Raw genomic sequence first — 27,612 nt, forward strand, 5'->3', positions numbered from 1 at the left:
AAATAGTTGGAAATGGTTCGTTTTTAAATGGCTGGAAGAAAACCAAAGGGGAACAACGTTTCTTACACGTGAAAAATGATATAAAACTCAAATTTTGGTGTCCAGACACAAAGTCGGAATGGAACGCATGCCCACGCATCTCTGTGCCGTGCGGGGCTGCTTTCCCGCTCCGATGGCAGAGTTGGGTGGTTACGACAGACTGTGCAGCCTGCAATGCCAGAAATATTTACTGCCGGGCTCTTTGCAAAAGATGTTTGCAGCTCCGGCTCTGTCTCACTGGGTCTGTACCTCTAGGTGTTCAAGGACGGCTTTGAGATTTGGACAAGAGCTCCAGACCCTCTCCTGGGAGAAAGGTGAACGACTACGTACACAAATGTGTGTACACACACACACACACACACTCACTTTTGCACAGTTTCAGGGGTTCTTAAGTTGGAAAGGTTTGTTAGAGGTCAAGGTCCTGGTTTTGCAGATGTGGGGCCCAAGCTCCACAAACAGGGTGCTGCTGGTCCAGCAGCAAGAGCCCAGGGACAGTACCTGCCGCCGGAGCTCCTGCAGCTCCCTGCGGGCCTCCAGCCGGGAGCGCTCCACCTCCTGCAGCCCGGCCCGCAGCTCCTCGGCCTCCTTGCCCACGGCCACCCGCGCGTCCGCGAGCAGTGCCAGCTTCTGCTCCTTGTCCTCGTTGGCAAGCTTCAGGCTGGCGTGGGGAGGAGGCAGAGGTCAGAGACGGCCACTGGTCCCGGGAAAAGTACAGTGTATGGATCTACACAGAGGCCGTTCCCTGATCCCTCGAGTACGTCCGGCCGGCTCTCAGCCCAGAGGTGCCCCGAATGCTACTTGCTCACGGGGTCCCTCCTGAGCTGAGCCCTGGAGGGCCAGGGGCCAGGTCCGAGGCCATAAGAGGCAGGCCAGTGACTCCAAGGTTGGGGCTAGTCTCTGGGGTGACACCAACAGGTGGGGTCAGAGTCTGGACCCAGCCTTGCCTTCCGCTGCCTTTCCCTTTCTTTCAGACAGGAAAATCACCTAAAACCCCCCCACGTGCCCAGCTCCAGGGGCAAAGACTCCCCATCTGTGTGATTTCCCCAGAACCGCGGGGTGAAGTTAGCTTCCAGGGACGAGATCTAGTGTGAAGGACTCGGGGCGGGTCCCCTCGCGTTGCCCCACCTGATCCGTTCGCTCTCCGCCTTCTTCACGGCGGCCCGCAGCTCCTCGTTGGACCGCCGCAGGGCCTCGCGCTCCTGGACGCCCTCGCTCAGGCTGCGCCGCAGCTCGCTGGCCTCCTGGCGCTGGGCCTCGCGGCCATCCTGCCCCTCACGCACCTTGCGCTGGGCCTCCAGCAGCTCCCGCCGCAGCCCGTCCCGGGCATCCTCCAGCAGGCGCAGCTGCGTCCGCAGCTCTTCTGCCTGGGAGGGTGGCAGGCCGTCACGGTACAGGGTACAGGCTCCGCTCCAGCTGGGACTTGGCCGAAACTAGCCCATACTCCTGTCCCTGGCCCCGGGCACCTGCCGCCTCCCTCTGCAGCCACTGAGACCACATGTGTGAGATCTGATTTGGCGCAAAGCACGATGGAGTCAGTGGTGTTTGGGCCTGGAATAATCAGCCCCTGGGATCTTTCGATGGAGGGACACCCAAGAGGCCTGGGACCCTCCCCCAGTGCCCTGAGTCCCGCATGTACACCCCAAGGACTCCATAAATGCTTATTGCCTCCTTTCTGCATTGGCTGTTCAGTTGCTCTCACAAGCGGGGACAAATCTCACACTCTTCTAGACCCCAGCAGGCCAGGCCCCAGTGGCATTCAGTGCGCTGCCCGGAAGAGGGGGGGCAGCTCACCTCGCGCGCAGACGATTCCCGCTGCCTGTCCAGGTTTCGGGCCTGTTCTTGCAGCCTCTTCGCCTCCTGGGCGTGGGCGGCAGTGGCCTCCTCCAGCTTGGCCCGCAGGTCCCGCAGCTCGGACGTCAGGGCGTTCACGGTGCTCTAGGACAGGCAGGCTCCTCAGACTTGCTGCCACCGTAGCCCTCCCCCCGTTGCTCCCGGCGGGGCCAGCTCAGCTGTCCACCTTCAGCTCCAAACACGGCCCTTCCTGCCACCCGGCCAGACAGCCTTGCTGGTCCCTCGATGCCCAGTGAGTGCTGTCCCCGCAGCTGCTCTCTCCCTCAGGCTAGGATTCACCGAGCAGAGCTTGGCCGCCTCCCTCTGACGGGGACTCCCAAGGAAGGGCTGAAGCTTCCCCCACAGCCCAGAGGCTTCTGCAGGGCAGAGCCATGCGCCCCACGCCTTAGACAGGGGACCCCTCCAGACAGGGCCACGCCTCCCAGCTCAGATGGAGGCCCACCTGCCTGGCCTGCCCTACCCGGTCCTGCTCCTGCCGGCTCTGAGCGTCTCTCTTCTGCCGCTCCATCTCCAGGGAGATGGCCGCCAGGCTGTGCTGTGTGCCCAGCAGCTTCTCTGACAGTGCCGTCTTCTCGGACTCCTTCAGGGACAGCGCCTGGGCAGAGGCAGGGAGCAAAGAGGCTTGGGGCTTGGCTGGTCATGGGGGCATGCTCGGGCCTTGCCCCCACTCTCCCCTGGGAAATGTGCCCACTGCGGGCTTGGTACCTCGTCTGGGTCACTGCAGGTGCACCCAGGGCAGCGGTGCAGACACACCCCTTCTATGGCCCCAGAAAAGGGCACAACACCCGTACAGTAAATCTGGACATGGACACAACTTAGAAATCTCCCTAACTGGCCGCAACAATCCTTGCCCTGCATCACTGCCCTTTTACAGATGAGGAAACTGACTCAGGAGGTAAAGTGACTTGCTCAGGGGGACACGGCTAGTGAGGAGATAGATGGACACTGTCCATCCTGACTCCATCACATTATGGGAAAGTCAGGAGTTCGTTCTCCTGAGGAGGGTCCACTGATACATGTGGGCCTCATGGAGACTGCTCACATCTGGGGGCACCCGGGCCAGCCCACCGTGGCAGAAGGGATGGCAGAATGTGGGTCCGCTTTCCTGGACCCAGGGCTCACGGTGTCACGAAGGCAGTGCCACTCGGCGAGTTCACACCATGCACCATGGCTGGCTGACCACGGGGCTCAGCAACGCTTTACCCATCTGCGGGAGAGGACCCTGAGACCCAGAGAGGGACTCCCCGCTCCTAGCTGCTGGGTGGCTGAGCAGGGACTGGCCCCAGAGCAGGGTCCCCCTCAGGCAGCCGCGGAGGCCACACCAGGGCTCACGAACCTGCTGCTTCTCGCTCTCGGCCAGGAGGAGGCCCTCGTCCCGCTCCTGCTGCAGGGCCGCGATCTCTTCGCTCAGCTCCTCCTTCTCCGCCTCCAGCCGTGCCAGTAGCTCCTCCCGCTCCCGCTGCAGCTGGTTCTGCAGCTGGGCCCGCTCGGCCTCCAGCTCCCGCCAGGCTGCCTCCTGTGGGCCAGGCCCAGGCACCTGTGACCCCCCGCCAAGGCTTGGCCCAGGCAGCAAGAGCCACTTGTAGCCCAGACCCTGAGGGGCAGGGCAGGTGACCCGGTAACTACAAGGCGGGGTGAGTGATCCGGGCTGTGACGGGGACACGCCAGGGCTGTGCAAGCCCCAGGGAGTGGCAGCAGCCTGGCCTGGGGGTCAGAGAACATTTCCCAAAGGAGAGATGGGCAGTGGTCAACCAGGTCAACAGAGAAAAGAAACAGAGCCCCAGGCCCAGAGTCCGGCCCCAGAGATAGCCTGGAGGCTAGAGAGAAGCTGATGCACTATGCTTAAGGTCCCTGGGGGACATGGTGAGCAAAGGAACCAGAGTCACAGGCAGCAGCCAGGCCAGACCAGGCCCTGTGGGCTGTAAGGAGACGTTGGCCAATTCTGCGAACAGTCAGGGCCATAGAGAGCCTCAAGTCAGGGTGATGAGGAGTAATCCGAATTTGGGACTAAGGAGTTGTCCAAAGCTATGGAAGAAGGATGGGGATTGGGGCTTGGGTAGAGAGAAGCTGGGTGCGCTGCAAGGGCCAAAGCGGGCCCGGGGACAGCAGAACAGCTGGCCTGACGAGTGCAGATTTAGTGACATTAAGAGGCCAAGTCAGAAGGTGCAGGAGGAGTCAGAGGACACAGGAGTTTGCCTCCCTAGAGGGTGGGCGGGTGGGTAGGTAGAACCCACAGAGAAAGAAAAGCCCCTCCGGGGTCCCAGGCAGGTATCTGGCCCCGGCACTAGGCCCCACCAACTAGTGAAAAGTAGACACAAGTGCTCCTTCTGCGAGCGATTTGCTGCCACCTGCGGGAGAAGTGAGATGCATGCCTGCCCCAATCCAAGAAGACTACAGGGGGGATGCCCCTCGGGTGCCCTGAACCTCTGTTGGAGGCAGCCCTGTCCAACACAGGTGACTCAGCGGCCCTGCCCCAAGGCCTGCTCTGGATGGTGTCTCAGTGCCATAATACTAGTGGAGCACTTATGAAATGCCAGTCACTATGCTAAACCCTTTATGCGGATTACCCCGCCTCATCCTCACAACACTCTATAGGATCATTGTCCCCACTGTTACAGATGGAGAAGTGAAGGCCCTTCAGGTAACCTAACCAAGATGTGGCCAAGATCAGGTCCCAACCCAGGCAATGAAATTCTAGAACCAGTGTTCTTAGATGGCTCTGTTCTGTCTTCTAGTAACCTGGCTCTATGTCCTTCTATGTGCTCAGGTTCCAGAAGGGTCTTTCATAGGCAGACAGCACTTCCTAGCAAATGAAAATGCTTTCCTACTGTACGTTAGGTCAGCATTTCCCAACTGCGGCTCTGGATCGCCTGCATCAGGGTCACCAGGGCTGAACCAAGATGTGGGGCCTGGGAAACCGCGCGTTTGAGAAGGCATAGCCAGTGGATTCTCTCAGCTGCCCCTAGGGTCCCTGGAACAGAGATGAAGTTCCATTTCACAGATTTGGGGACTGATACAGAGTGAGAAGGATAAGTTGTCTGAGGTCACAGAGGAGAGACGGGTTCAGAGTCCTGCCTGCCCCAACCAGCTGCCCGAACCTTCTCTCGCTGAAGTCGTTGCAAGTCCTCCTCGTGGGCCGCCCGCTGCTCCCGTAGAGACGCCTGGGCCTCCCGCTCAGCCTGCACCAGCTTCTGTGCCATCAGCTCCTTGTCCAGAGCTGCCTTCTGCTCTGTAATTGTCATCTGTTGCCGTAGGCCTGCCAGCTCCCCTGCACAGGAGGGACGGGAGGAGCGGACACGCTCGTGTCAGAACCTCCCTGTGGGCCAGCAGACTCAAGCCAGATGAGCCACGTGGGCAGAATCCCGGAGCGGAGAGGCTCCACCTGGGATCTAAGCTGAGCTGCCTTGGAGAGGATTCTCACCCTCCCTGGGCCCGATTCCCCATCTGCCACATGATTCCACTGGCCCTGTCCCCCTCCCTATCTAGCCAGAATGGCATCAAAGGAATGAAATGACATGAAGAAGACCCCCTCAATAGGGAGGTTAGCAAAATACAACCACCCCCATAAAGGACTGAGTGCTTACGAGGGCTCAGACTCTTGGCTGAGCCCGTGAGAGCTACTCTCACTGCAGCTTCACTGTAACACTCGGGTACTGACCTCGTGCCCAACCTACAGAGGAGGGAGTGGAGGCTCAGAGGAGACAGGTAATTCCCCAAAGCCGCACAGCTTTCCATAAGGCATCTCCTCGAATGACTGATGGCTACAAACGTGCTTGGTGGGCTGTCAGTACCAATGCATGTGACCATGGGGAAGCCACCCCCCACTGTGGACAGTCTAAAAGCCATCCCTGGGTAGGAAGCCCACCAGAGCCTCTGTCGGCATTTCCCTTCCTGGTTCTGTCTGGCCCAGGGAGATGCGGACGGGAAAGCTAATTTTCGTGGCCCAAGCAGATGCCTGGTCAAGCCCTGAGTTCAGATACTGGACGGGGAACGTGGAGGGAAGCAGGGCTGTGCAGGGGGAGAGAGAGCCCACGGCTCTGCGGAGAACTCAGACCCAAGCGCCCTGGTGACGAGAAACAGCCACCGCTGGCCGAGCCAGGCGCTGTGCCAAGGTCTTCCCGTACTCTTCTCGCCTCATCCTAGCGACAGCTTTAGAAGGTGAGTGTTAGCACTGCTCTCTGTCAGATGAGGAACGTATGGCCCAGAGAGGGAAGGGGCTTGCCCGAGAAAGCTCGGATCTAAGTGGCAGCAACAGGACTGGAATTCAGGTCAGCCAGACTCCAAAGCCAGTGCTCCCAACTTCTGGTGACCCTAGGACCCGACAGGTTACAGCCTGGGCTGGAGCCTGGAGTTCCCCACCCCCCACTCAGGATCCCCCCATACCGGTCAGGGCTTCCTTGGCCAGCAGCAGGGCCTGGCTGTCGGCTTCCAGCTGCTCCCGGCGGGCCTCAAGCTGCGCCAGCTGCCGCTGCACCTCAAACAGGCTACTCTCCAGGGCTTCCTTCTCCAGGCTGCAGCACACACAATCCGTGGCCTCGGGACTCAGCTTCCCAGGCCCCAGGAAACACGGTGACTCCCAGGGCGTGGCCAGCTGTGGGCCAGGTGCCAACCTACCTGCTCAGCCCAGCCCACGCTCCCTAGGGAAGCCAGGGCCCTAGCTAGGACATGCCGGCAAGCCTGGGTCCTAAGTAACCGTCCCTGCGGGCCAACGCCAGGGTGTGGCTGGTCACAGCGAGGCCCCAGGCAGACCCCCAGGGTAGGGGTGAACCCAAGTGCCTTACCGTAAGCGAGTGGCCTCCTCCGACAGGGTCCGGCCTTCTCGCTCAGCTGCCGCCAGCTGCACCGCCAGGCCGGCCCGCTCCTTGGCCAGCGCCTCCTTCTCCCGGGCTGTCCGCTCCAGCGCCTCCACCTGCCGCTGGGTCTCCCTCCGTGCCTGCTCCAGCTCGTGCTCCCGCCCGCTCAGCTGCCGGGAGAGCTGCCCTCCCCAACCAAGGCACTATGAGCACCACTCCCCGAATCTCCCAGCTGCTCACCAAGCAGCACCCCAAGCCTGAGCCCAACCCCGCCCTGGCCAGGCAGGTGGGAGACCTGGGTTCGGGCCCAGGCTGGACCCTGATGTGCTATGAGTGCCTGGGACAAGTCACAGCCCTCTCTGGACCCGCAACATACATGCGTACCAAAGCACATAAGCGTCCTCATGCAGTTTAGGGGTAACTTTCTGGAGGAGCTGAATATACAAAACAGACTCGGAGTGGAGACCTGGAGCCCTGCTCCCTGTGCCCCACGGCCTATCCCCTAGAGCCCCTTCCCAGGAACCCGGGCCCCCTAGCACAGACGCTGTCAAAAGGTCCCTGGATCCCTAAAGCCCTAAGGTGCCTTCCAGCTGTGTTCTACAGTCTAAGACTCCAATTAAAAAATTCTCTATCTGGTATCATATTATGAATTCTTACTGAGCAGTGAGATCTCCATCTACCAAGTACTTACACGGCGTACACTTCAGAACAATCCTTTGTGATGAGAACTGTTAGCCCCATGTTACAGAGGGGGAAACTGAGGCATAGGGAGGTTGGGTAGCTTGCCCGAGACTCCCAGCTAGCAAAGGGAGGGCTGGATTTAAACCCAGAATCAAGCTCCTAGGCCTGGGAGTTAGGCCAGCATGGGATGCAGGGGGCTGGGAGCCTGAAAGCCCCTCCCACCTGCTCCCCCTCGCCCCACCCCCGCACCCACCTGGGCCAGCTGCTCCTGCAGCCGGGAGCGCTCCTGGCGCAGCGTGGGAAGCTGGACCTCCAGGGCCTCCCGGGCTTGCTCGGCCACCCGCAGGGAGCCCTCCAGGCCCTGCTGCTCCACCTCCTGCTCCAGCCGCAGCTGCTCCAGCCGCTCCTGCTCCTCCCGCGCCAAGGACGCCTCCTGCTCCACCTGCCGCTGCCGGCCCAGCAGGGCGGCCTTCTCCTCTTCGAGCTGCGACAGCAGAAGGAGCAGGTCGGCTCAGCCCCTCCACCTACGGAAGGGGGTCCCACCCAGGACCAAGGGTGCCCCCTCCTCTCCACCCACTCGCCCAGGGGAGGCCCCATGGGGAGAGAGGGTGGTCCCTCGGGCATGTGGACAGAAAGAGGGGCAGTGACCAGGACAGGTGCAGGGCTAGAGGTGGACAGGGAGGGAGGCACTGAGGCAGGGGGTGGGGACTGAGGGGCACGAGGCAGGGGGGCCCGCTGGCACCAGCCTACCTGGGCGACAAGGCGGTTCAGACCCAGCTTGTCCTGCGCGAGGCTTTCGTTGAGGGCGCTCAGCTTGGACAAGGAGTCCCGGAGCGAGGCCTCCTCCACTCTCAGCTTGGTCACCGAGAGCTCAAGCTCCACGCGGCCGGCCTCCGCCTGCGGGGCCAGGGCAGCCAGGGATGGTCAGAGGGGAGAGGCGGAGAGAGAGGGGAGCCGAGGAGAGGCAGGAAAAGATGCGCAGAGACAGGGAGATGGGAGAAGGTAGAGAGATGGAGGCAGGAGTGTGGGGTGGCACAAGAGGCAGAGAGAGGGGGCCCCTCCGAGATGGTGGGGTGGGGGGTGAGAGAAAGCACGACATGAGACGGAAAACAACCAGTGAGGAAGGCCTGCTGCCTCCGAAGCTATGCAAAAGCCACACACGGCAAAACTGTGTGGGAGCAGGTGAACCCCAGCTCGTGCAGGGCTGGGCCAGGGCCAGAGGGTCCCTCAGAGTAGGGTCTAGGGGGCAATGTCAGGACCCAGACTATGGGGCGGGCAGGCACCCACCAAGGACGGCGCCCCTGGCTCCCACAGTCCCCAGAACTTGCATCTGGAGATGGGACGGGCTGACCTGAAAAACAGGCACTGGCCCAGGAGCATCTGGAAAGGCAAGGACAGGACCACGAATAGAGAGGGCAGGTCACTTGTGGCTGGGGTGTGAGGTCAGCCCGAGGCCAGCCTGGCGCCGGGGTCAGTCTGCAGCCAGAGTGAGAAGGCCTCGGGCCCCAGGGGAGGGACGGGTTAGTGGCGGTGCCACCCCGGGGGTCCCACCTTGGTCAGCGCCTCGGCCACCTCGGCCTTCTCCGCCTGCAGCATGTCCCGCTGCAGCGTGGCAGAGCTCAGCGCCTCCCTCACGGCCACCAGCTCCTTCGCCAGCCCCGAGCGCTTCCCTTCCAGCTGCTCTAGCTGTCTGTGGCTGTGGGACAGAGGGTGCCGGCCGGGCCTGAGACAGGAGCCCTGGAGGCCAGAGCCCTACTCAAAAGAATAGCCAAGCCCTCTGCTTCGGGCTCTGTGACTCTGGGCCTCAGTTTTCACATCTGCAAAATGGGGTAACACCTGACTCATGAAGTTGTTGTAAGGATACAGGACCTACTGAACACGAAGTGCTTAGAACAGTGCCTGACATACCTCCCTTCCAACAGCCGGCAGAAACATGAGTGATACCGAGTACCACGAGGTACTAACCAGCACCATGACTTAAGCCTCAGAGGACAAAGCAGGGCATGCACGGTGAAGAGGTTAACGCTGAAGGCAGAATGCCTGGGTTCAAATCCTGGCTCTTCTACTAACTAGCTGTAGGACCTTGGTCAAATTACATGACCCTTCTGTGCCTCAGTTTCACCATCCACAAAATGGGGACAGCGACAGGTCCTACATCATAGAGTTACCATGAGGCCTGAACAAGAGAATGTCGGCGCTTAAAATGTCCGGCACTTGGTAATATTATTATTAACACTATTCCTGTAACTTGCCATTTACAATACAATAGGACTATTACCACGGTCATCTGAACTCTGGCTGTTGTCACCACCCCCACCCCTACCTCACAGCGGTCCTCTGATCCCAGGGAAGTGAGTCTATGTCTGAGCCTGTTGCCTGAAACGGGGCTGGTCGGAAGGCCCCGCCTCAGAGGGGTGCCGTGGAGATTCCTCCAGACAGCAGGGGGTGTGGGTCCCCCCCCCAGCCCCTAGGGACACCGTTGGGAGCCCCACGGACTGTTTCAGTGGCCCTGGCAGGAGACTAGGAGCCACTGACCTGCGCTCCAGCTCCCTGCGAGCCCGCGTGCTGTCCTGCGCGGTGTCCTCCCGCTCCTCCTCCAGCCGGTCCCGCTGGCGCCTCAGCTCCTCCTGGGCCACCTGCAGCTTCTCCCGCTCCTGCCGCAGCTCCTCGGCCTGCTGCTGGGCTGCCTGCAGGCTGCAGGCCAGGCTGTCCTTCTCCCTGCAGGACCAGAGCCGGGGGCGCTGTCAGGGACACTGGGGCTGCTTTCCCCTGGGAAGGAGGCCAAGCTGCGGTCCCAGCCTCAGCCACAGCCTCCGACCTCTAAGGCACTTGCCTCCAGGAAGCCTTCCCTGCCCCCCTCCACGGGTGACTCACTTCATCCACATCTCCCTGGAGCCGACTCTTCCCCAGGGCGACACCCAGCTTTCCTTCTCCCCCAACAGCCAACCCCCCCCCACCCCCAGCTCAGAGGCCCAGCAGGATGGATGGAAGCACTGGCATGATTTCCAACCACCCCACCAGGTTGAAGAGGCCAGGCCAGGCTCCTGGGACCCGCAGGCAGTGCCAGTCCATACGACCAGGAGATACCCCTACAGCTCCCCCCACGCCCTCCAAGCCCCACGATTCTGGAAGACAGAGCTCAGTGTGCCCAGATGCCACCCTTCCTGCTGCACAGGCTGGCAGCACGTGGGAGCCAGGAGTGGAGGGAGGGGGCAGCAACCGGGAACTCTGGAGATTTTCAGAGTTCTGCCTTCTCCCCCAGTTCCAGCAGTCACAACAAAATGGGGGGTGGGGAGTATGTCTGTCACCCCTCCTTCCAAGCCAGCTGGGGTTTTCAGCTCAAGCTGAGGACTGACTGCTGCCATCGTCTCCACGGCCCCTACCCCTTCACTCGAAGTGACAACCTGAGTGTGTACTAGACGCTAAGGCCGTCAGGACGTGAGAAAAACTGCACAGCACAACATTAAAACAGTACAACGCGAAGTGAGCTGTTCACTGTGTACACGACTACAGAAATGCCCTCCTTCCAAGGCATGGGGAGCTCTGGTTTTGCTTCCAGAAGGACGTGAATTCCAAGCCCTACCCCCAGCCACACCGCTGTGTCAGCTTGGACAAGTCTCTCAAGCTCGGGACAGTCACAGCTCCAAACGGCGTGAGTCTGACGGGGAGACTAACTGGGCTAAGACACGTAAAGCACTTGGCACTGAGCCTGGCACACGGCAGGTGTATGGGGAGCGTCCCCTGCCTCTCTACCCAGAAGCGCAACAGGAAACAGAACTAGTGCATTAATGGGTTAGGCTGTGACGAGGGCCCACATTTTTATTTTCCCTTCGTTTTTGGAAGTTTTTACTCTGCAGTTACATTTATGAAGAGTCACAGCAAACAACAACAACAAAAACCACAAAAATAACCAGGCCCGTAAGAGCAGGTAATTTCTTAGCACTGTCCGTAGAACTCTCGGAGATGATCGAAACGTTCTATGGCCATGTGCGGCTACTGAGCACTTAAAATGTGGCGAGGACAACTGAAGGACTAAACTTTTACTTTTTAAAATGATTAACTGGGGGCACCTGAGTGGCTCAGTCGGTTAAGCATCTGCCTTGGCCTCAGGTCATGATCCCTGAGTCCTGGGATCGAGCCCTACATCAGGCTCTCCGCTCAGGGGAGAGCCTGCTTCCCCCTCTCCTTCTGTCTCCCGGCTTGTGCTCTCACTCTCTCTCTCTGTCAAATAAATACATAAAATCTTTTTAAAGATAAGATTAAAGCCCCAAACGGGACTCAATCCCAGGACTCCAGGATCATGACCTGAGTCAAAGGCAGATGCTTAACCAACTGAGCCACCCAGGAGCCCCGATAATGCTTAACTGAATTTTAACAGACATACATGGCCAGTGATGACCACGTGCTTACAGGGTTGGGCTGGCATGAGATCCGGGCCCCCACCTCTGACCTCTCAGGCACCTGCTCAGAAGGTCCACGGTGCTCCGCAGACGCTGGGCCTCACGCTGGGCATCCTCGTGAGCCTGGGTGGCCCCGCTGGTCTCGTCCCGCAGACGCTGCAGTTGCTCCTCCAGGCCGCGGCGCTCACCCTCACTGTCACTGAGCTGCTTCCGGACGGTGCCCAGGAGGTCCTGGCTGGCCTCATAGCGCCCACGGATGTCCTGTGGCATGGGAACCGCTGAGTCCGGGAGAGCCCTCGGAAGCTCCCAGAGCGCCCCCTACTCTGCTCAACCAGCCCACTCTGCAGCCCAGGTCCGGGCCAGGAGAGGGGGGCTGAGCCCCCACACTAGGTTTCCACTCCCGTTCACTGCGCCCCCAAGGCCCTTTTGAACGCTCTGCCAGGGCTCGGAGCCTCCATTTCCTTGGCCTCTCTGACCTAAGCCCCACACAAACCACCAAGCACACTCTGTCCTCTCCCGGATTCTGACTACTCCAGGGCTCCCAGGCTCCTCCCCTTTGCACCCGGGTTCTGACTCTCCCCAGACTCCTCGCTGCCCCTAGTTCTCCAGCTCCTCTGATCCTAGATTGATTCCTACCCACTCCCGCCTCGGCCTTTTCCCAGGTCCTGGCTCTGTCTGTCGGGTAATCTCCTCTCTACACCAGGGCTCCAGCTCTGCCCCAGGCTCCGCCGCCCGCTGCCCAGGCACCTCCCAATCTGGGCTCAGATCTACCTCCTCGCTCTCGGCCACTTCCATGAGTCCTGACTCAGTTGCTCAGTCTCAGGGATCTGGCTCCATTCCGAAAAGCTCAGGCCCGGGCTCCTCCCACGGAACTCTGGCTCCACCCCCAGGGCACTGGCTCCGCCCCAAGCGGCCCAAAGCCCAACCTCCCCGACTCTGGCACCGCCCTGGAGGGCGCTGGGGCCCCTCCTACCTGAATCTGCAGCTGGCGCTTGTGCAGGGCCGAGTGGATCAGGGCGAGTGTGGAGGAGTCGGAGCAGGCTGGGGATGGGCCTCGGCGCGGGGATCGGCCGCGGGCCGGCGAGGAACGCCGCGGCGGGGAGGGGGTCCGGGGGCCCGAGAGCCCCCGCAGGCTGCCATCCGATGCATCCGCCGTGCGCTCAGAGCCGCTTAGCTGGACCCCGCTCTCCATGTCCGACAGCACGGCCTGAGTTGGGGTAGGGAGGCCACTGAAGAGGGCGCCACGGATTAGCTGGCCCAGGCGAGGCAGTGGGGTCCCGGGGCCACGTGTCCGGCTTCCTCGCACACTGCGCAGCACATTCTAAGCTTCCTACAGGTCTTCCCGATTTCTGTCTCATAGCCCTCGGCACCCCGGTGAGGTCTCCCATGTATCACCCAGCCGTGATCGGGCCGTTCTCACCGATGGGCCTGGAACCGGCAGTGCCTCCCCTCTCAGGTTGGGGCTCCCTCAGGGTAGAGGCCAGGCTCAGCCAGCAGGGGTGTCCAACAGCAGCAGCCTGGGTCCCCAGGGCCCTCAACCACTTGCAGTTCAGCTCAAGGCCACCAGAGCGGCGGTGCTCCCAGCCGGCCTGGCCCCGCCCCGCACAGGGCTCCCTCCCACCTCACACCTGTGCCAGGTCCCTCAGGGTCTGCTGCAGCCCCTCTCCGTCCTCTGTCTCCAGGGCCGCCTGCTCCTGGAGCCGCAGGGATTCCTGGAGTGATGTTGGGGAGACGAAGAAACGGTGGTCAGGCTCTCTGCCCAGCCTGAAGCTCCCCAGTCCTCTCCCTGGAGGCCCTGCCCATCAGGAGATCTCTAAGGCCATGACCACAGGCCAGTGCTTGGTAGACCCCGTAGCAGCCCCAGGGTCCCCAACGAACAGCCCAGGCCCAGAGGGGCGCAGTGTAACCATACAGGTCACACAGACTATTGGAGGAGAGCCGGATATAGAACTCAGGCCATGGGACACCTGGGTGGCTTAGTTGGTTAAGCATCTGCCTTTGGCTCAGGTCATGATCCCAGGGTTCTGGGATCAAGCCCCACATCAGGCTCCCTGCTCCAAGGGGAGCCTGCTTCTCCTTCTCCCTCTACCTGTCACTCCCCCTGCTCGTGTTGTCTCTCTCTCTAATACATAAATAAAATCTTTAAAAGAAAAAAAAAAAGAACACAGGCCAGGCCCCACAGAGAAGGATGACCAACCCAGCAGTACCCTTGAAGGGTGTCCCTCTTGGGGGGAGGCAGCTGAGCTCCAAGAAAAGGAGCCCTGGGCTAGCAGGGCACAGGCATCTGTTCAAGCCCCACCTTATTGGCTCTGAGACTCTGGGCAAGTACTTCCCCTTGGCCTCAGCTTCCTCATCTGTGTAATGGGAATCAAGCTACAGAGCTGCTGAGAGGATGAAACAGGATGAAGGAGGTGAACATACTTACCACCAAGCCTGGCACATACTAGGGGCTCACACTAGGGGCTCACACTAAGCCTAGCACATACTAGGGGCTCACACTAGGGGCTCACACTAAGCCTGGCACATACTAGGGGCTCACACTAAGCCTAGCACGCACTAGGAGCTCAGCGAATGAGGGCTGAAACTGAGCCAACACAGGATGCTAAGAGTGGCCCAAGCAAACGTGACCCTCATCCAGGGGTCTGGTCTATCTCTCGATCCCGTCCTCCACATCTCAGGGGCAGCCATATCTCACCAGGGCCTCAAGCTTCTCGCTCAGGGCCTTGTTGACCCGATCCTTCTCCAGATTCTGGTTCTGAAGGCGCTCCACTGTCAGGGCCAGCTCGGTCACTCTGGAGGAAGGGCAGTAACAGAGGTGAAGGGGAGACCCACCCCACCTTGACCCACCCCACCTTCTCCTCAAACCCACCAGCTCTGTGTCCTTCACGCCTTCCCAAACCTCAGGGAGAGGCCCTAGCATCCACTTCCCTGGCTCTGTGACCTTGAGCAAGTCCCTCCCCTCTGTGCCTCAGGCTGATCCTCTACAAAAGGAGAATGAGGTTGCCATTTGCTTTACCGCTGGGACTCGTCCAGGTCTCCCGAGCGAGGAGCCTAAGTTCTAGCATCAGTGGTTAAACTGCTCATTAATGTGCCCTGGGCAAGAGCCCCCCCAAACCTCAGTCTCTCCCTCTGTCACACAGGGTGTGACTGGGGCAGACTGGGGAGAAAGGCCCGTGGCCAGTGAACGGGCACTCGCTCCTTCCTGCATCCCCAGATGCCCCCTGCACAGGGCAGCCCGCCTCCTGTGCTGCCTACGAGGCACCCACCTGGCACTGAGATTGGCCTTGTCCAAGTTGCTCTGCACCTGCAGCTGGGCCAGCTCCTTCTCCTGAAGCACCTTGTCCCGAAGCTGCTCGTCCAGCTGTAGCTGCAGCAGCGCCTGCTTCTCCAGGGCCGCCTCGGCCCGGCTCTCAGCCAGCTGCACGCTGGTGCTCAGCCCCAGGTCCGCCTCCTGGATGGCTCTTGAGGTCCGGGCCAGCTCCCCTCCCAAATGCAGCAGGTCTCTGGTGGAGAGAGCATGGGATAGGCATGGGATGGGGGCAGGCTCCCAAGGATAAATTAAAACTATCCCAGGATGCTACAGTGGGATGTCACTAACAGGTTGGCAAAAAAAGAAAAAAGAAAAGTCACACAACACACAATGTAGGTGAGACGGTGGAGAAACAGGCCCTGTGGCAGGAGGGTAAGTGGGTGTAACCACGACACAGGGCAATTAGGAAGAGCTCTGACAATTATAAGTGGCTAGGCTGTTTGACCCACTGACTATACCCATAAGAGCAGATCCTACAGATATGGCCCCAATGCAAGGAAAGGGATCTGTGCACAAGGTGATCCCCTGTAGCACTGCTCATGGAAGAAATACTGGGGAGAGTCTAAATGTGCATCAAAAGAGGGCTACTACTTTTTTTAAATTTTTATTTATTTAAAATAATAAGAGAGAGAGCACAAACAGGGGGAGGGGCAGAGGGGGAGGGAGAAACATACTCCCCGCTGAGCAGGGAGCCGGAAGTGGGGATCCATCCCAGGACCCCAGGATTGTGACCTGAGTTGAAGGCAGATGCTTAACCAACTAAGCCACCCAGGCGCCCCAAAAGAGGGCTACTATTAAATAAATTTGGTATATCCACTCATGGAATACTCTGTTGCCAAGAAAAATGGGGAAGCTGTTCAAAGTTTGATACGGAGCCACCTCCCAGTTATAGCTATTAGGTGAAGACAGAGTCTTCAAGAACACAAAGATGAAATTCCACCAAGAGTATGGAGCAAAGAGGGTGGGGGAGGGAGAGGGAGAGAGAGAGAGAGTGTGTGTGTGTGTGTGTGTGTGTGTGATCTGCTGTATTTGCTTGAATAAAATAAGCCTGGAAGGTCATGAAGGAAACTGGCCATACCACTTGTCTCCAGGAGGGGAGGGAAGCATCTGGCCCAGAGGAATGGAGAAGGGGGAGACTTTTCACCGTACACCCTTTTTTTTTTTTTTAAAGATTTTATTTATTTATTTCACAGAGATCACAAGTAGGCAGAGATGCAGGCAGAGAGAGAGGAGGAAGCAGACTCCCCACTGAGCAGAGAGCCCGATGCGGGACTCGATCCCAGGACCCTGAGATCATGACCCGAGCTGAAGGCAGCGGCTTAACCCACTGAGCCACCCAGGCGCCCACCATACACCCTTTTGAAATTTGAACCGTGTGAATATGTGAGTTGTTCAAAAGTAAAACGTTAAATTTTTATTTTCATTTTTTAAAAGATTTATTCATTTATTGGTGGGGGGGGCAGAGAGAATCCCAAGCCAACTGCTCACCAAGCATGGGGCCCAACACGGGACTCCAGCTCACAACCCTGAGATCATGACCTAAGCCAAACCCAAGAGCTGGATACTTAACTGAGCCAGCCAGAGGCCCCATACCTCAATGAAGCTTCAAAAAATGTAATCTTAAATTGAAACTAAGTAAAGGAGGACCTGAAACCCAGACCTGAATCCGATCAAGAATTAAATCCAGGGGTGCCTGGGTGGCTCAGTTTGTTAGGCATCTTAGTCTTCGGCTCAGGTCATGATCCTGGGGTTCTGAGATCAAGCCCTGCATTGGGTTCCCTGCTCAACGGTGAGCCTGCTTCTCCCTCTCCCTCCACCCATCCTCCCTGCTCGTGCTCTCTCTCACTATCTCTCTCGCTCTCTCAAATAAATAAATAAAATCTTAAAAAAGAAAGAATTAAATTTAACATCCAACTGACAGGAAATATAGGGGACAAGGTGCTAAACACAACCTCAGAATCCAGACTGCGGGAAACTCTTAGGACAAGTGTCCTAGTTTCCTTTCCTTTATTTATTTATTTAAAAGGCGGGGGGTGGGGGGTGGGGGGGTGGAGGAGTGCAAGAGCAGCAGGAAGGAGAAGCGGACTCCCCGCTGAGCAGGCAGTCTGATGTGGGGCTGGATCCCAGGACAGTGGGATCATGACCTGCGCCAAAGGCAGACACCTAACTGACAGAGCCACCCAGGCACCCCCCAACTATCCCAGTTTCCCTCACAAATAAATGAAAAGACTTAAAATACAAGTCAGCCAATCACATTTGGTGAGCATCTGTGGGTTCTAATTCAAACAAATTATAAAAACAAGTGACTCGGGGCACCTGGGTGGCTCAGTCGTTAAGTGTCTGCCTTTGGCTCAGGTCATGATCCTAGGGTCTTGGGATCAAGCCCCATGTCGGGCTCCCTGCTCCGCAGCAAGCCTGCTTCTCCCTCTCCCACTCCCCCTGCCTGTGTTCCCTCTCTCGCTGTGTCTCTCTCTGTCAAATAAATAAATAAAATCGTAAAAAAAAAAAAAAAAAGAGTGACTCATCTGTGACACTGATGTGTCAGCTGGAAATCTGGACATCTGGACATTGAATATCTGATGACTTTAACATAAGATCATTAATTAAACAAAATTTTAATGCAGAAAAGTAAAGGAAGGGGTCGGTCTGCCTCAGCTCTCCCCACAGCCTCACTTGCTCAAAGATTAAGCAGGACTACGCTGCCCTGCTGATGCGGCCCTTTGAGGCTCTCCCAGCCTGACCTCCCTTCCCCTGCTTTTTGCTTCAGCACCATCGACTGCCATGTCCTCCTACCTCCAAGCCTCTGCTCCCACTCTTCTCTCTGCCTGGAGCGCCCCTGGCTCTGCTGGTTAAAATCCTACCCAGGCCTTGAGGTCAGTGCAAATTCCACCTCCTCTATGAACTGTTTCTTTGACCTCCCCAACGCTCCCATCCTCCTGAGAATCTGGGATATTCTCTGTTCTATTTCCATGTCATTCACCACTCACTTCCTCAGTCTAGAATTTTGGGGGTCCGTATCTTTGCATCACTAGAGCCTGTGAAGTCCGAGAGCAGAAGCTGAATAGTCCAGTGGATTAAAAGCAGGAGCTATAAATCCTGACTCGGCCACTTACTTACTGCTGTGTGACCTAGGGAAGGTCACTCTACCTCTCTGAGCCTCAGTGCCCTCATCTGTAAAATGGGGATGATTATAGTTCCTACCTCCCAGGGACGCTGTAGATCTCAGAAGAAACAAAATGGCCAAAGAGCCTAGCTCACTGTAAACACCCAGTAAGTGCTGACTGCCAGGAGTGGTAGGAGCTCGCATTACTAGTTGTCTCTGCATCGCCACAGAGCCTGGCACACAGTAGGTGTGTCGGACTGGACTGAAGTTCAACTGAGCTGAGATGAATTCAACTCAAAAAGCGGGGCTGTCTCCCAGCTGCCGCCGCAGCGTCTGCCCAGGCCGCCCCTCCGCCACCCGGGCCTCGCTCACCTCTCGGTGGACATCTTCACCTCGCTGACCAGCCGACGGACCCCCACAACCTGCCTCCAGAGGAGGAGCAGACGGCTGTGCTCATTGCTGAAGTAGGCGTTGAAGGACTGGAGGGAAGGCGGGCTGCGTGAGGGCCGGCCCGCCCCCTCCGCGGCCCCGCCCCTCCGCGGCCCCGCCCCGCCCCGCCCCACCTCCTCCCACAACTCAGATCGATGGTCCCAGGACCAGGACGTGGGTCTTCCCCGGGGCCAGTGCCCCAGGCCAGCGTACAGGGGAAGTGGGGGCTGTCCCGCTCGGGCTCCCACGCCTCCCTCCCGCACAGGGAACCGGGTTGCAACGCCTCCACGGGCTGCAGCTGCGGGAGGCAGCGCAAAGGTCATAAAGTGCTGGAGAGGGCGCCTGGGCGTCCCGGTGGGTTAAAGCCTCCGCCTTCAGCTCAGGTCATGATCTCAGGATCCCAGGATCGAGCCCCATATCGGGCTCCCAGAGAGCCCGCTTCCCCCTCTTTCTGCCTGCCTTTCTGCCTACTGGTGACCTCTCTCTCTGTCAAATAAATAAAATCTTTTAAAAAAAAGAGAGAGGAGAAAAAAAAAGAGAGAGAGAGAGAGAGATCCCGCTGGCAGCGGCATCCCTGCCTCACCGTGGGCGGTTATGTAACCTCTCTTTAAAATGAGCGTGACAGCACCTACCACACACAGTTATTATGAGGAACAGAGGAGAAAATGTGCGCCGGGCACGTGGTATAGGCTGAGCAAGGCCAGCTCTTACGATGACAACTATTTACCTCTGCTAAAGGGCTCACCCACCAGCAGGGACCCCTCTCCTGACCCCTCAGTCCTACCCCTCAGGTCCGGCTGGGCCCCTGAGGCCCCACTGGCCTCCCAGCACCCCCATGCGCACCTCTTCCTCACGCCTCCACGCCGCCTCCCGCTGCTCCAGCTCCTTCCGACAGCGTGTCCAGTCGGCGGTCACCTTGCGTATGTCCTCACTCAGAGCCTGGTTGGCCGAGTTCGCCTGGTCCAGCTGCTCTCGGAGCATGGAGTTCACCTGGGCCAGGCTGGCACTCCTGGGGGGTGCAAACGGGACTGGTGGGCCCATGGCAGGAGAGAGAGCCCTGCCAGCCCTGCGCCCTCGCAGCCGCACCCCACCTCTGCTGCTCCTCCTCCAGGCGGACAAGGGCGCTCTCCAGGTCATGGCTGTGCTCCGTGTCCTGGGCGGGAGAAGTGGGCCTGAGCCTGGGCCAGCGGAGGGAAGGGCCTGCCTCCCCCACCCCCACCCGCAGGCACCCACCCTCAGCCGCTGCTGCTCCAGCTCTGTGGATCTCTCCGCCAGCTGCTGCTCCAGCTCCGTGCACTTCTTCCTGTACTGGAGGGTCTGTGGACAGGTGCGGAGTGGAAGGTTAGCCCCAGGGGATGGGGGCAGGGCAAAGCAAGGCGGGGGAGGAGAACAGGAGCAGGAGTGGGTGGCCCTGACCTTGGCCTGCAGCCGCTGCACAAGCTGGGCCTGCCGCTGCTGGCCCTCCTGGTAGGCCTGCAGCTTGCGCCGGTAGGAGGCCTGCTCCTCCTGCAGCTGCCTCCGCAGCTCCACGCTCTGCCGCACCAGCCCCCTGGGCTCGGGCGCTTCCGGCTCCCCAGACTCCAGCCGCACGGCCTGCTCCAGCTGCAGGGAAGGTCCCTTGGTGAGAGGCCCCGGCCTCCGGGGAAGGCAGGCACGGAACTCTGCAGAGGATGCCAGCGTGGGCCCAGACCCACATGCCCTGCAGGCATACGTGGGCAAGCCCAGCGTGGAGCGCTCGAGTGCACACGGTAACCCAGCTGTGCAGGGACACAGGCTGGGCACGCATGGACACACAGATCAGGCACGGTGGACACATGCAGGCGGGCCCATGAACACGCGCATGCAAAACACAAAGTTGCCCGGGGTTGGCAGGGAGGGGAACCTTACAGGCCCTCTGTGCTCTTGCCTAGGGGCACCAGGAGCCTCTGGGCTGAACACCTAACCCGGCTGTGGGGGGTTATTAGCAACAGGCCCCTGTCCCCCTATCCCCACCCAAGGTGAGCTCAGGAAAACCCAGATTTTTGTTCTCCATCGTATCTTAGACCCAGGAGAGTGGCAGTGGCGTGCTTGTTGAATCATCAATTAATCGCATGAGCACATCTGAATACTTTCAAACTGAGGCCAAAATATACGCATGCATATCTGAGCTTAGAGACACGCACACACAGAAGGCACAGTGGCAGTCTCAAACATCCCCGGGGTGACACGGGTGGGCTCCCCGCCACGCCCCCACTCCCCACATACACAGTGCTCTGTAAGAGGCACCCATTCTAGCACAGAGCCGGCTTCTATGGAAAGCTGCTGTCAGCGCCCTGCTCCGCCCCCAGGCAGCTGGCAGCCCCTTCATTATCAGACCCCGTGAGCACAGGCCGGATGCCTGGATGTGTGCGCTGTTGTCATCATCGTTGCTCTGGCAGAGCCTCCTAACCCCTTAGGCACCTGCTGGTCCCAGGGGGCCCTTCAGCCTCCTCAAGCTGTTGGGGAAGGGAGGGGGGAACGGGCAGCTGAGGATGAGCGGGACGGACAGAAGAGTGACAACACCCAGGGAGAACCAAGAGGAAGACAGCCTAGCCTGGCTGATCCTGACCCAGGCCCACACTCGCCGTCTACCTCCCCAGCGCCTGGCACGCCACTCACATGCCCTCCCACACCAGGTCCCAGGGAAGCCAACAGTGAGGGCAACTGCTGTCATGCTGGCTAACGAACGGGACCAGGCCAGGCCAGGCCAGCCTTCTGGGCCTACATCTACCCAGTACTCCCGGGAGCCCCTCGACAAGCCACTGACCATGCTAACAACCTGCTCTCTGCCTACCCCACCCCGTGTGCTGGGGTCAGTGCCAGAACAGAGTGACCATGGCCACTGGGGTGCCACCCATAAAGAGGGGCAGGTGGGGAGTGCTTGAGGGCTGCTGCCTAGAAGGTGGGCTGCAGGCCTGTGACCAGGGTGGCAGGCACAGTGTCTCCCTCGGAGCACGGTGGCACTGAGATCCCACCTCGTTGGCTGTGCTTTGTCATTTGTCTCCATAGGGGACCTTGTGTGTCTTTGTGGCTAGGCCTTCACAAGGACCCCAGTGAGCGCCCATGTGTTCACATGTTGTTGTTGTTGTTTTTCAAAGATTTTATTTATTTATTTGAGAGAACAAGACAGAGATAGTGAGAGAGAAAGAGAGAGTGAGAGGAAAGGGAGAAGCAGGCTGCCCGCTGAGCAGGAAGCCCGATGTGGGGCTCGATCCCAGGACGCTGGGATCGTGACCCGAGCCGAAGGCAGACACTTAACCAACTGAGCCGCCCAGGCACCCCTGTTCATGTGTTTTTATGTCTGGAGGCAGATCTGTAAGTGGGCGGGGCTGGAGAGTGTGTCTGGGCTCCACATGTGTTGGCAGCATGTGTATCAGCAACTCTGTGCAACGTGCAGGTATGCAGCGTACCTCTGTCTAGCTGTGTGTGTCCACGAGACGGGAGGCCATGCATTGTGCTGTCTGCGGGACAGGGCAGCTCGGTGGTGTGGCTGTGCGTCTGGGTGGTATGTGCGGTGAATTGTGGGGGGTGGGGACAGTGTGGCGTCTGGCTGTTGGGGGGACTCCTGCTGTGTCCGGTCCACAAATCAGTGTATCACGATGGGGGACTTGTGTTTCCAGGTGACATCTCTGTGTGTCCAGGTGGGGTCTGATCGGGGCCCTGCTCTGTGTGTTTGCACATCTGTGTGAAGCGGGCGCTATTTGCTGTGATTTTGGGGGGGGGGTTCAGGCAGTCTCTGGGTGCTCCACCGGCTCTCCCCACAGCTCACAGCCAGGCCCAGGCCACTCCCGGTCACACCTCGCCCCTTTGCACAAACTTCACCCCTCACAAAACAGCCTTTCAGTTTAAGTTGTAATTCAAAAGCGAAAGAGGCGGATCACCAAGCTAAGGATGAAAGAAGTTTACTGTCTCCCTTAGCAACCGCTGCCTACTACCCGCCATTCATTCACTGGGTCCAGGTTGCCATGGACACTGGCGGAGCCCAGGGGGCGTGGCCATGCCTTCCTTCCCATTCCCAGCTGCCTTGCCCAACACCTGCTCCTCAGGGACAGGAATATGGAGGGGGCCTCCAGAGGGACCATGAAGTTCTCCTTCTGACCTGAGAGGAGGCCATGGGGAGCCCCTGCCTCAGTTTCCCTACATGCAGTCAACAGGACACAGATCCTGACCTCGCCTCCACTGCTTTTTCCCAGGGATGGCATAGGATTGAAAGGGTCAGAACAACCTCACTGACGGGCCTCCAAACAGCCCACATGTAACAGTTACGGCCCCAAGGTCCGGCCCTGCCACCTGCACCATGGGAACAAGTGGGCAGAAGGGACAGAGTGTCACAGGACCGCAGAGCCCTGGACCAGGACCCTTAACCCAGCTCCACCACCGACCCTATCAAGCCCCTGCTCTGGGCCTGCTTCTGCATCTGTCTTGGGCGATCTCCAGGCTCTGATGTCCTCTGGGAGCCCACGCCCCAGGACAGGCCTGGAGGGCACTCTCATCCAAACCCTGCCTGCAGGCGGGGGGCCTCACTCACACCACCTCACACCCAGAAAAGCGAGACGCCCGGCTCCCTCTGGGTGCTGCTCAGGGGACCGCCCAGCCACATGTGGGAATCTTCCGGACCAAGGCAGCCTCAGCCGCAGCAGCTGTGTCTCAGCAGAAGAGAAACCTGCTACCTCCCATCTCTCCTTCTCTTCCCCTGCCAGCGAGGGGGTGCCGTACCAGCTTGTCAGTCAGAAGCTGGCATTTAAGAGACAGTCCCCCCGGGGGCCTGGCACTGAGCCAGTGGCCAAAAGATGAGAGGGGGCTAAACTGGAGGAGGGCTGGCTCGAGGCCCCGTCACCCACAACAACAGGGGACTTGGGCCAGCCCCCACCTCCGCACCCCCTGCGAACCTGGGAACACTAGCTCCACAATGTTGCTGGCACTAGGGGCCACTCTGGGCCCCCCCGCCCTGCTCCTCCGCAAGTCTCAACAAGTCGGGGGCCTGTCCAGGCAAGCCAACGCCAGGACATTTGCACCCCCCACAACCACACACATGAATGTGTGCCCCTCTTCCCAACGTGATTAGGCAAGTCCCCGTGGGACAGGCCCAGCCTGGGGAGTCTCGGCTAACCTGGCTCTGCCTAGCGCACAGGGGGCTCCGGGCTAGCTCCCACCTCTGGGCTTCGCCCTCCTGTTTGTTACATCCAGAGGGTCATGTCTGAGGTCCTTCCAGCTTTCCAACTGCCCCCCCGGAACTCCTGGCACAGTTGTCTCTTCCTACACCCAGAAAACAAAATGGCAAAGCACAGCCCTTGGCTGGGGGTCGACAGCCCTAGCCTTCACTGGCTGTGTGACCCCCAAGCCCGGCGCTGTCCTTCTTGGAGCCTGCTCTCTTGGTGCAGTGACTGTGAAGCACCCAGCAAGCACCAGGCCCAGAGGGAGTCCGTAAACAGTAGTTACTGGGATGACTGGTACCACCTGCACGTCTCCCACCTAGACACGCCCTCCCTCTGGCAACGCTCTCACCAACTCCCAGCCACCAGCTACTCCCTGGTGTCCCCTCTCACAAGCCTGGAGGCCCAGAGAAAACAAGGCACCCAAAACAACGCGCAGTCCTGGCCTGGGCCCTGGGGACAGGTGCCTGGGGAATTCGAGTCCTGTCTGGACTTGGAGGCTGGCCTGGCTTCTCCTTCCTTCCTTGGCGAGGTCTCACCCCCCCCGGGGAGTGGCTGCAGACCCGCGGCCGCCCCAGAGGGCCGGCAGAACGCTGCCCGTGCCTACTCCAGCCTGCCTGCCTCAGTGTCCAGCCGCTGCTGGCCGGACCCCAAGACCCGTGTACGTGGGAGCACAGAGGGATGTCCAGACACTGGAGGGGTAGCAGGGGCCTCTAGGGGCCTTACTCTCTGTGCCCCCCACCCCAAGCAGGTGTGGGACAGGTAGGCATGAAACACCCTGGCTATAGGCACTTGATTCCATCAGCTGGTCCACTCCTCACAAGCCCACATCGTACTAGCATCCCCGCGACAGAAAACAGACCTCGAGGACACAGGAATTTGCTCAAGGCCACTCACGCTGGCAGAGCCACAATCGGCACCCAGGCCAGCCTGACTCCGGGCCCACCTTCGGCCCAGTGCCCCGGCCCGGCCCGGCCCAGCTGTCTCCAGTCCCTCGCATCGGAGGAGCACCGGGCCCAGCTCCCAGGCCGCAGGCAGCACCCACCCTCTCGCTGATCGCGTTGTACTTGATGGCCAGCTCGTCGCGCTCCGCACGGCTCTGGGCGAGCAGGTCCTCCACACGGGACAGCTCCTGCTGCAGCAGCTGGTTCTCCTCCTGCAGTGAGCGCACTGATGCCATCTCTGGGGCGGGCAGTGGGGCTGGAGAGGGACAGCAGGCACGAGGTTGGCTTCCCCCGGGGTGCAGCGGGACAACCTCCCCCTACATCCATCCCCGGAGCGAGCCGCAGAGCCGACAGGACCGCAGCGCAAGGGCGGCCCCAGGAGGCTCAGAATGTGCAGAGGGAGGCTCGGTCTAGGAGGCAGGAACTAGACCTGAGTTCTAGCTCCTTCTTTCTCCAATTGTTACTCTTCCCTGGGCCTCAGTTTTGCTGCTCTGCAAATGAGTGGATGGTAACCAGACCCGACCAGGAGAGCCGGGAGGCCTCGCTTAAGGGAAGGGCTTCATGTAGCTTCTGAAACCAGGGCTTAAGATAGTATGGGTCATGCTGGGAGGAGAAGGAGGAAGAGGAAAAGGGAGGAGGAAGCGGTGGAGGGGAAAAAAGGCCAAAGCGAGAAGTGGATGTGCCCCCCCACCCCATCCTGTGGGCTCCCCTTCCATCCCAGGAGAACTGGACACACGCCAACACACCACAGGTCTCTGGGCTCTTCCAGCCTAAGGTGAGGGCTCTCTGAGTCTCTCTCTACCTGGGGATCCTAGGGGCCCCAACATCTCTGTTCCTCCCGAGGAGGTTGGGACAAGGACAGCGGCCAGAGCACCAGCAACATCACCAAGGAAAGGAGAGCTGCAAACACACGAGTAGCACAGAGGGCGCCCTTCCCAGGCTCTCAAACCGCTTATGAGGCTGTGGATGCCACCCGCCGGGAGGAACTGGGGTCCATCAGCCTCTCTGTCTGGGCAGGGAATGATCAGGACCACCCTTCAGACTTCTGTAAAGCCCTGAGCTGAGCTGAGCTGCCCTCCCCTGTAGTCTTGGGGTCAGGCAGCTCGCACCATCCCTGGGACAGAATGTGGAGTTTGGGTCTAAGTCTTCGCTGCAGGCTACCTGATGGGGTGCTGGTCCCCACTGCCTAGCAGCACCACATGGGGAACAACTCTGGGCAAATATACCTCTGAGCCTCTATTTCCTCGTCTGTGAAATGGGTCCCTCCATCACAGGGCTATGTCTGCCTCACAGTGAGTCACCATTGCCACTGACCACGGGAAGGGGGCTATGAGGAGGGGTGAGGGGCAGGCAGTGTCTGTGGAAGCTAAAAGAAGAAGTGGCACCTTGGCTCTCAGGCTGGGAGAGGTGGCGGGTGACAATCTCTCTGATGCGGGCAGGCAGGCCGACGGTCCTGGGAGAGTCCTGGACGGGGTCCTGCACACTCAGGGCCTCCTCCTGGTCTGCTCTCAAGACGCTGCTCTCCAGGGTCTGGTGGGAGGGGCGGGGGAGAGAAGCTCTGAAGGGGATCTGGGACGCTGGGCTCCCTGGCCTGGTGGGAGAGGAACAAAGTCTTGTGGCCCAAGATGTGGGTGCCCAGGAGACCCTCAGGAAATCCCCCAAACGGAGGAAAGCCGGGGAGTCAGATGGCCAACAGCCCCCATGGGAAGACTGTGTGCCCCCTGCGCGGGGAAGGAGCCCCCACGGAGGGCCAGAGAAGCGAACCAAACGCACGGCCCACTCACAAACCCCATCGGGCCGGCAGTGTCGGGGACGGCCGTCCACCTCCAATCCCACATGGATGAAGATCCCACTGTGCTAGCAGAAGTCACCTCAACCCTTCAGTTGGGAGCAGGGATGCCCTTTTCCCCATGGGACCTTGGAATAGGGGAGCCATAGCCGCTGAGCCCTGAGCAGCTGCTCTACCCCCAGCCTGGCTGGGAGCGGCAAGCCGGGGCCCCTGTGCACCCTAAACCCACCTATCGCACCCCAGGATAGGGGTGGCATCTACCACTCCCTCACTCCTGCTAGACCCAGTCTCCCCTGCCTTGGACGGGGTGGGCCCAGGCCTCAGGACCCACCTGGATAACCGTCTCCAGTGCCAGCTGGGCCTCCAAAGGTTCCTCCAGCCCCAAACTCATGGGGGGCAAGCTGTGGGCACCCCCCTCCAGGCCCTTCTCCAGGGCCCCAGAGACCAGCTCAGCTTGCCCATCCCACAGCCAGACCGTTGTGCTGAGCACAGGGCAGATTAGGCTTAAATCCCGCGGTGCCCCCATGTGACCACTGAGGTGGGAGGGGCTGAGAGAGGGGGAGGGGCCGGGAACGGAGAGGAGGGGAGGGAAGAGGAGGAAGAGTTGGCATGGAGAGGGGGAGGGGAGGAAAGAGGGGAGGAGGTGGGCAAGAAAAGGAAAGGATGGAGAGAAGGCGGAGGAGGGCCCTGGAGCCGAGGATCTACACCCTCCCAAACACACACACACACACACACACACACACACGCACGCGCGCACTCTCCACCCTCCCCAGCTGCTGGGTCCTAGAGCCCTCCAAGCCCAGGCAGTGGGGTCAGCATCAGGAGGCGGGAAAGGCCAGTCTTAGACCTTCTTTGCTGACCCAGGCAGGGGTCACGTGATTTGCTAAGCCCTTATTCCCAGGGCGCTGGGATGACGTTTTCTCACAAGAGGTTCCCGGTAAGGATCGCAGGCTGTGGAATCGCCCACACCCAGCGATCTGAATCCCCTCATCCCCTCACCGCCACTCCCCGCCACACACACACACACAGGCTGTGTACTTCTGAGAAAGCAGCTTTGCCTCTCTGAGCCTCACTGTCCCCTTGTAAGATGCGGAGGATGATT

At 59.7% G+C, this 27,612-nt stretch overlaps 1 protein-coding gene across 2 annotated transcripts in view; it reads right to left on the bottom strand.

Annotated features, from left to right (window-relative positions):
- Nucleotides 1–24,957, bottom strand: part of CROCC (ciliary rootlet coiled-coil, rootletin) — a gene marked incomplete at its 5' end in the record, with an annotated part of 37,703 nt that extends 12,746 nt beyond the window's left edge. The window contains 23 exons of one of the 2 annotated variants that reach the window (XM_080800872.1): nucleotides 538–697; nucleotides 1,165–1,403; nucleotides 1,831–1,974; nucleotides 2,351–2,485; nucleotides 3,227–3,406; nucleotides 4,989–5,158; nucleotides 6,274–6,401; nucleotides 6,672–6,865; nucleotides 7,618–7,848; nucleotides 8,115–8,261; nucleotides 8,916–9,060; nucleotides 9,900–10,082; nucleotides 11,826–12,025; nucleotides 12,738–12,971; nucleotides 13,393–13,476; nucleotides 14,460–14,556; nucleotides 15,031–15,267; nucleotides 18,550–18,656; nucleotides 19,450–19,615; nucleotides 19,698–19,759; nucleotides 19,840–19,923; nucleotides 20,023–20,208; nucleotides 24,823–24,957. In XM_080800872.1, coding sequence (XP_080656998.1) covers nucleotides 538–697; nucleotides 1,165–1,403; nucleotides 1,831–1,974; nucleotides 2,351–2,485; nucleotides 3,227–3,406; nucleotides 4,989–5,158; nucleotides 6,274–6,401; nucleotides 6,672–6,865; nucleotides 7,618–7,848; nucleotides 8,115–8,261; nucleotides 8,916–9,060; nucleotides 9,900–10,082; nucleotides 11,826–12,025; nucleotides 12,738–12,971; nucleotides 13,393–13,476; nucleotides 14,460–14,556; nucleotides 15,031–15,267; nucleotides 18,550–18,656; nucleotides 19,450–19,615; nucleotides 19,698–19,759; nucleotides 19,840–19,923; nucleotides 20,023–20,208; nucleotides 24,823–24,957 — 3,648 coding nt within the window. Of the gene's footprint in view, nucleotides 1–537; nucleotides 698–1,164; nucleotides 1,404–1,830; nucleotides 1,975–2,350; nucleotides 2,486–3,226; nucleotides 3,407–4,988; nucleotides 5,159–6,273; nucleotides 6,402–6,671; nucleotides 6,866–7,617; nucleotides 7,849–8,114; nucleotides 8,262–8,915; nucleotides 9,061–9,899; nucleotides 10,083–11,825; nucleotides 12,026–12,737; nucleotides 12,972–13,392; nucleotides 13,477–14,459; nucleotides 14,557–15,030; nucleotides 15,268–18,549; nucleotides 18,657–19,449; nucleotides 19,616–19,697; nucleotides 19,785–19,839; nucleotides 19,924–20,022; nucleotides 20,209–24,822 lie in introns of those variants that run through there. The other variant, XM_080800871.1, reaches the window with a different exon arrangement.
- Nucleotides 24,958–27,612: the final 2,655 nt, after the last annotated feature.

Source organism: Martes martes, assembly GCF_963455335.1.
Source record: "Martes martes genome assembly, chromosome: 4".
Taxonomy (NCBI): Eukaryota; Metazoa; Chordata; class Mammalia; order Carnivora; family Mustelidae; genus Martes; species Martes martes.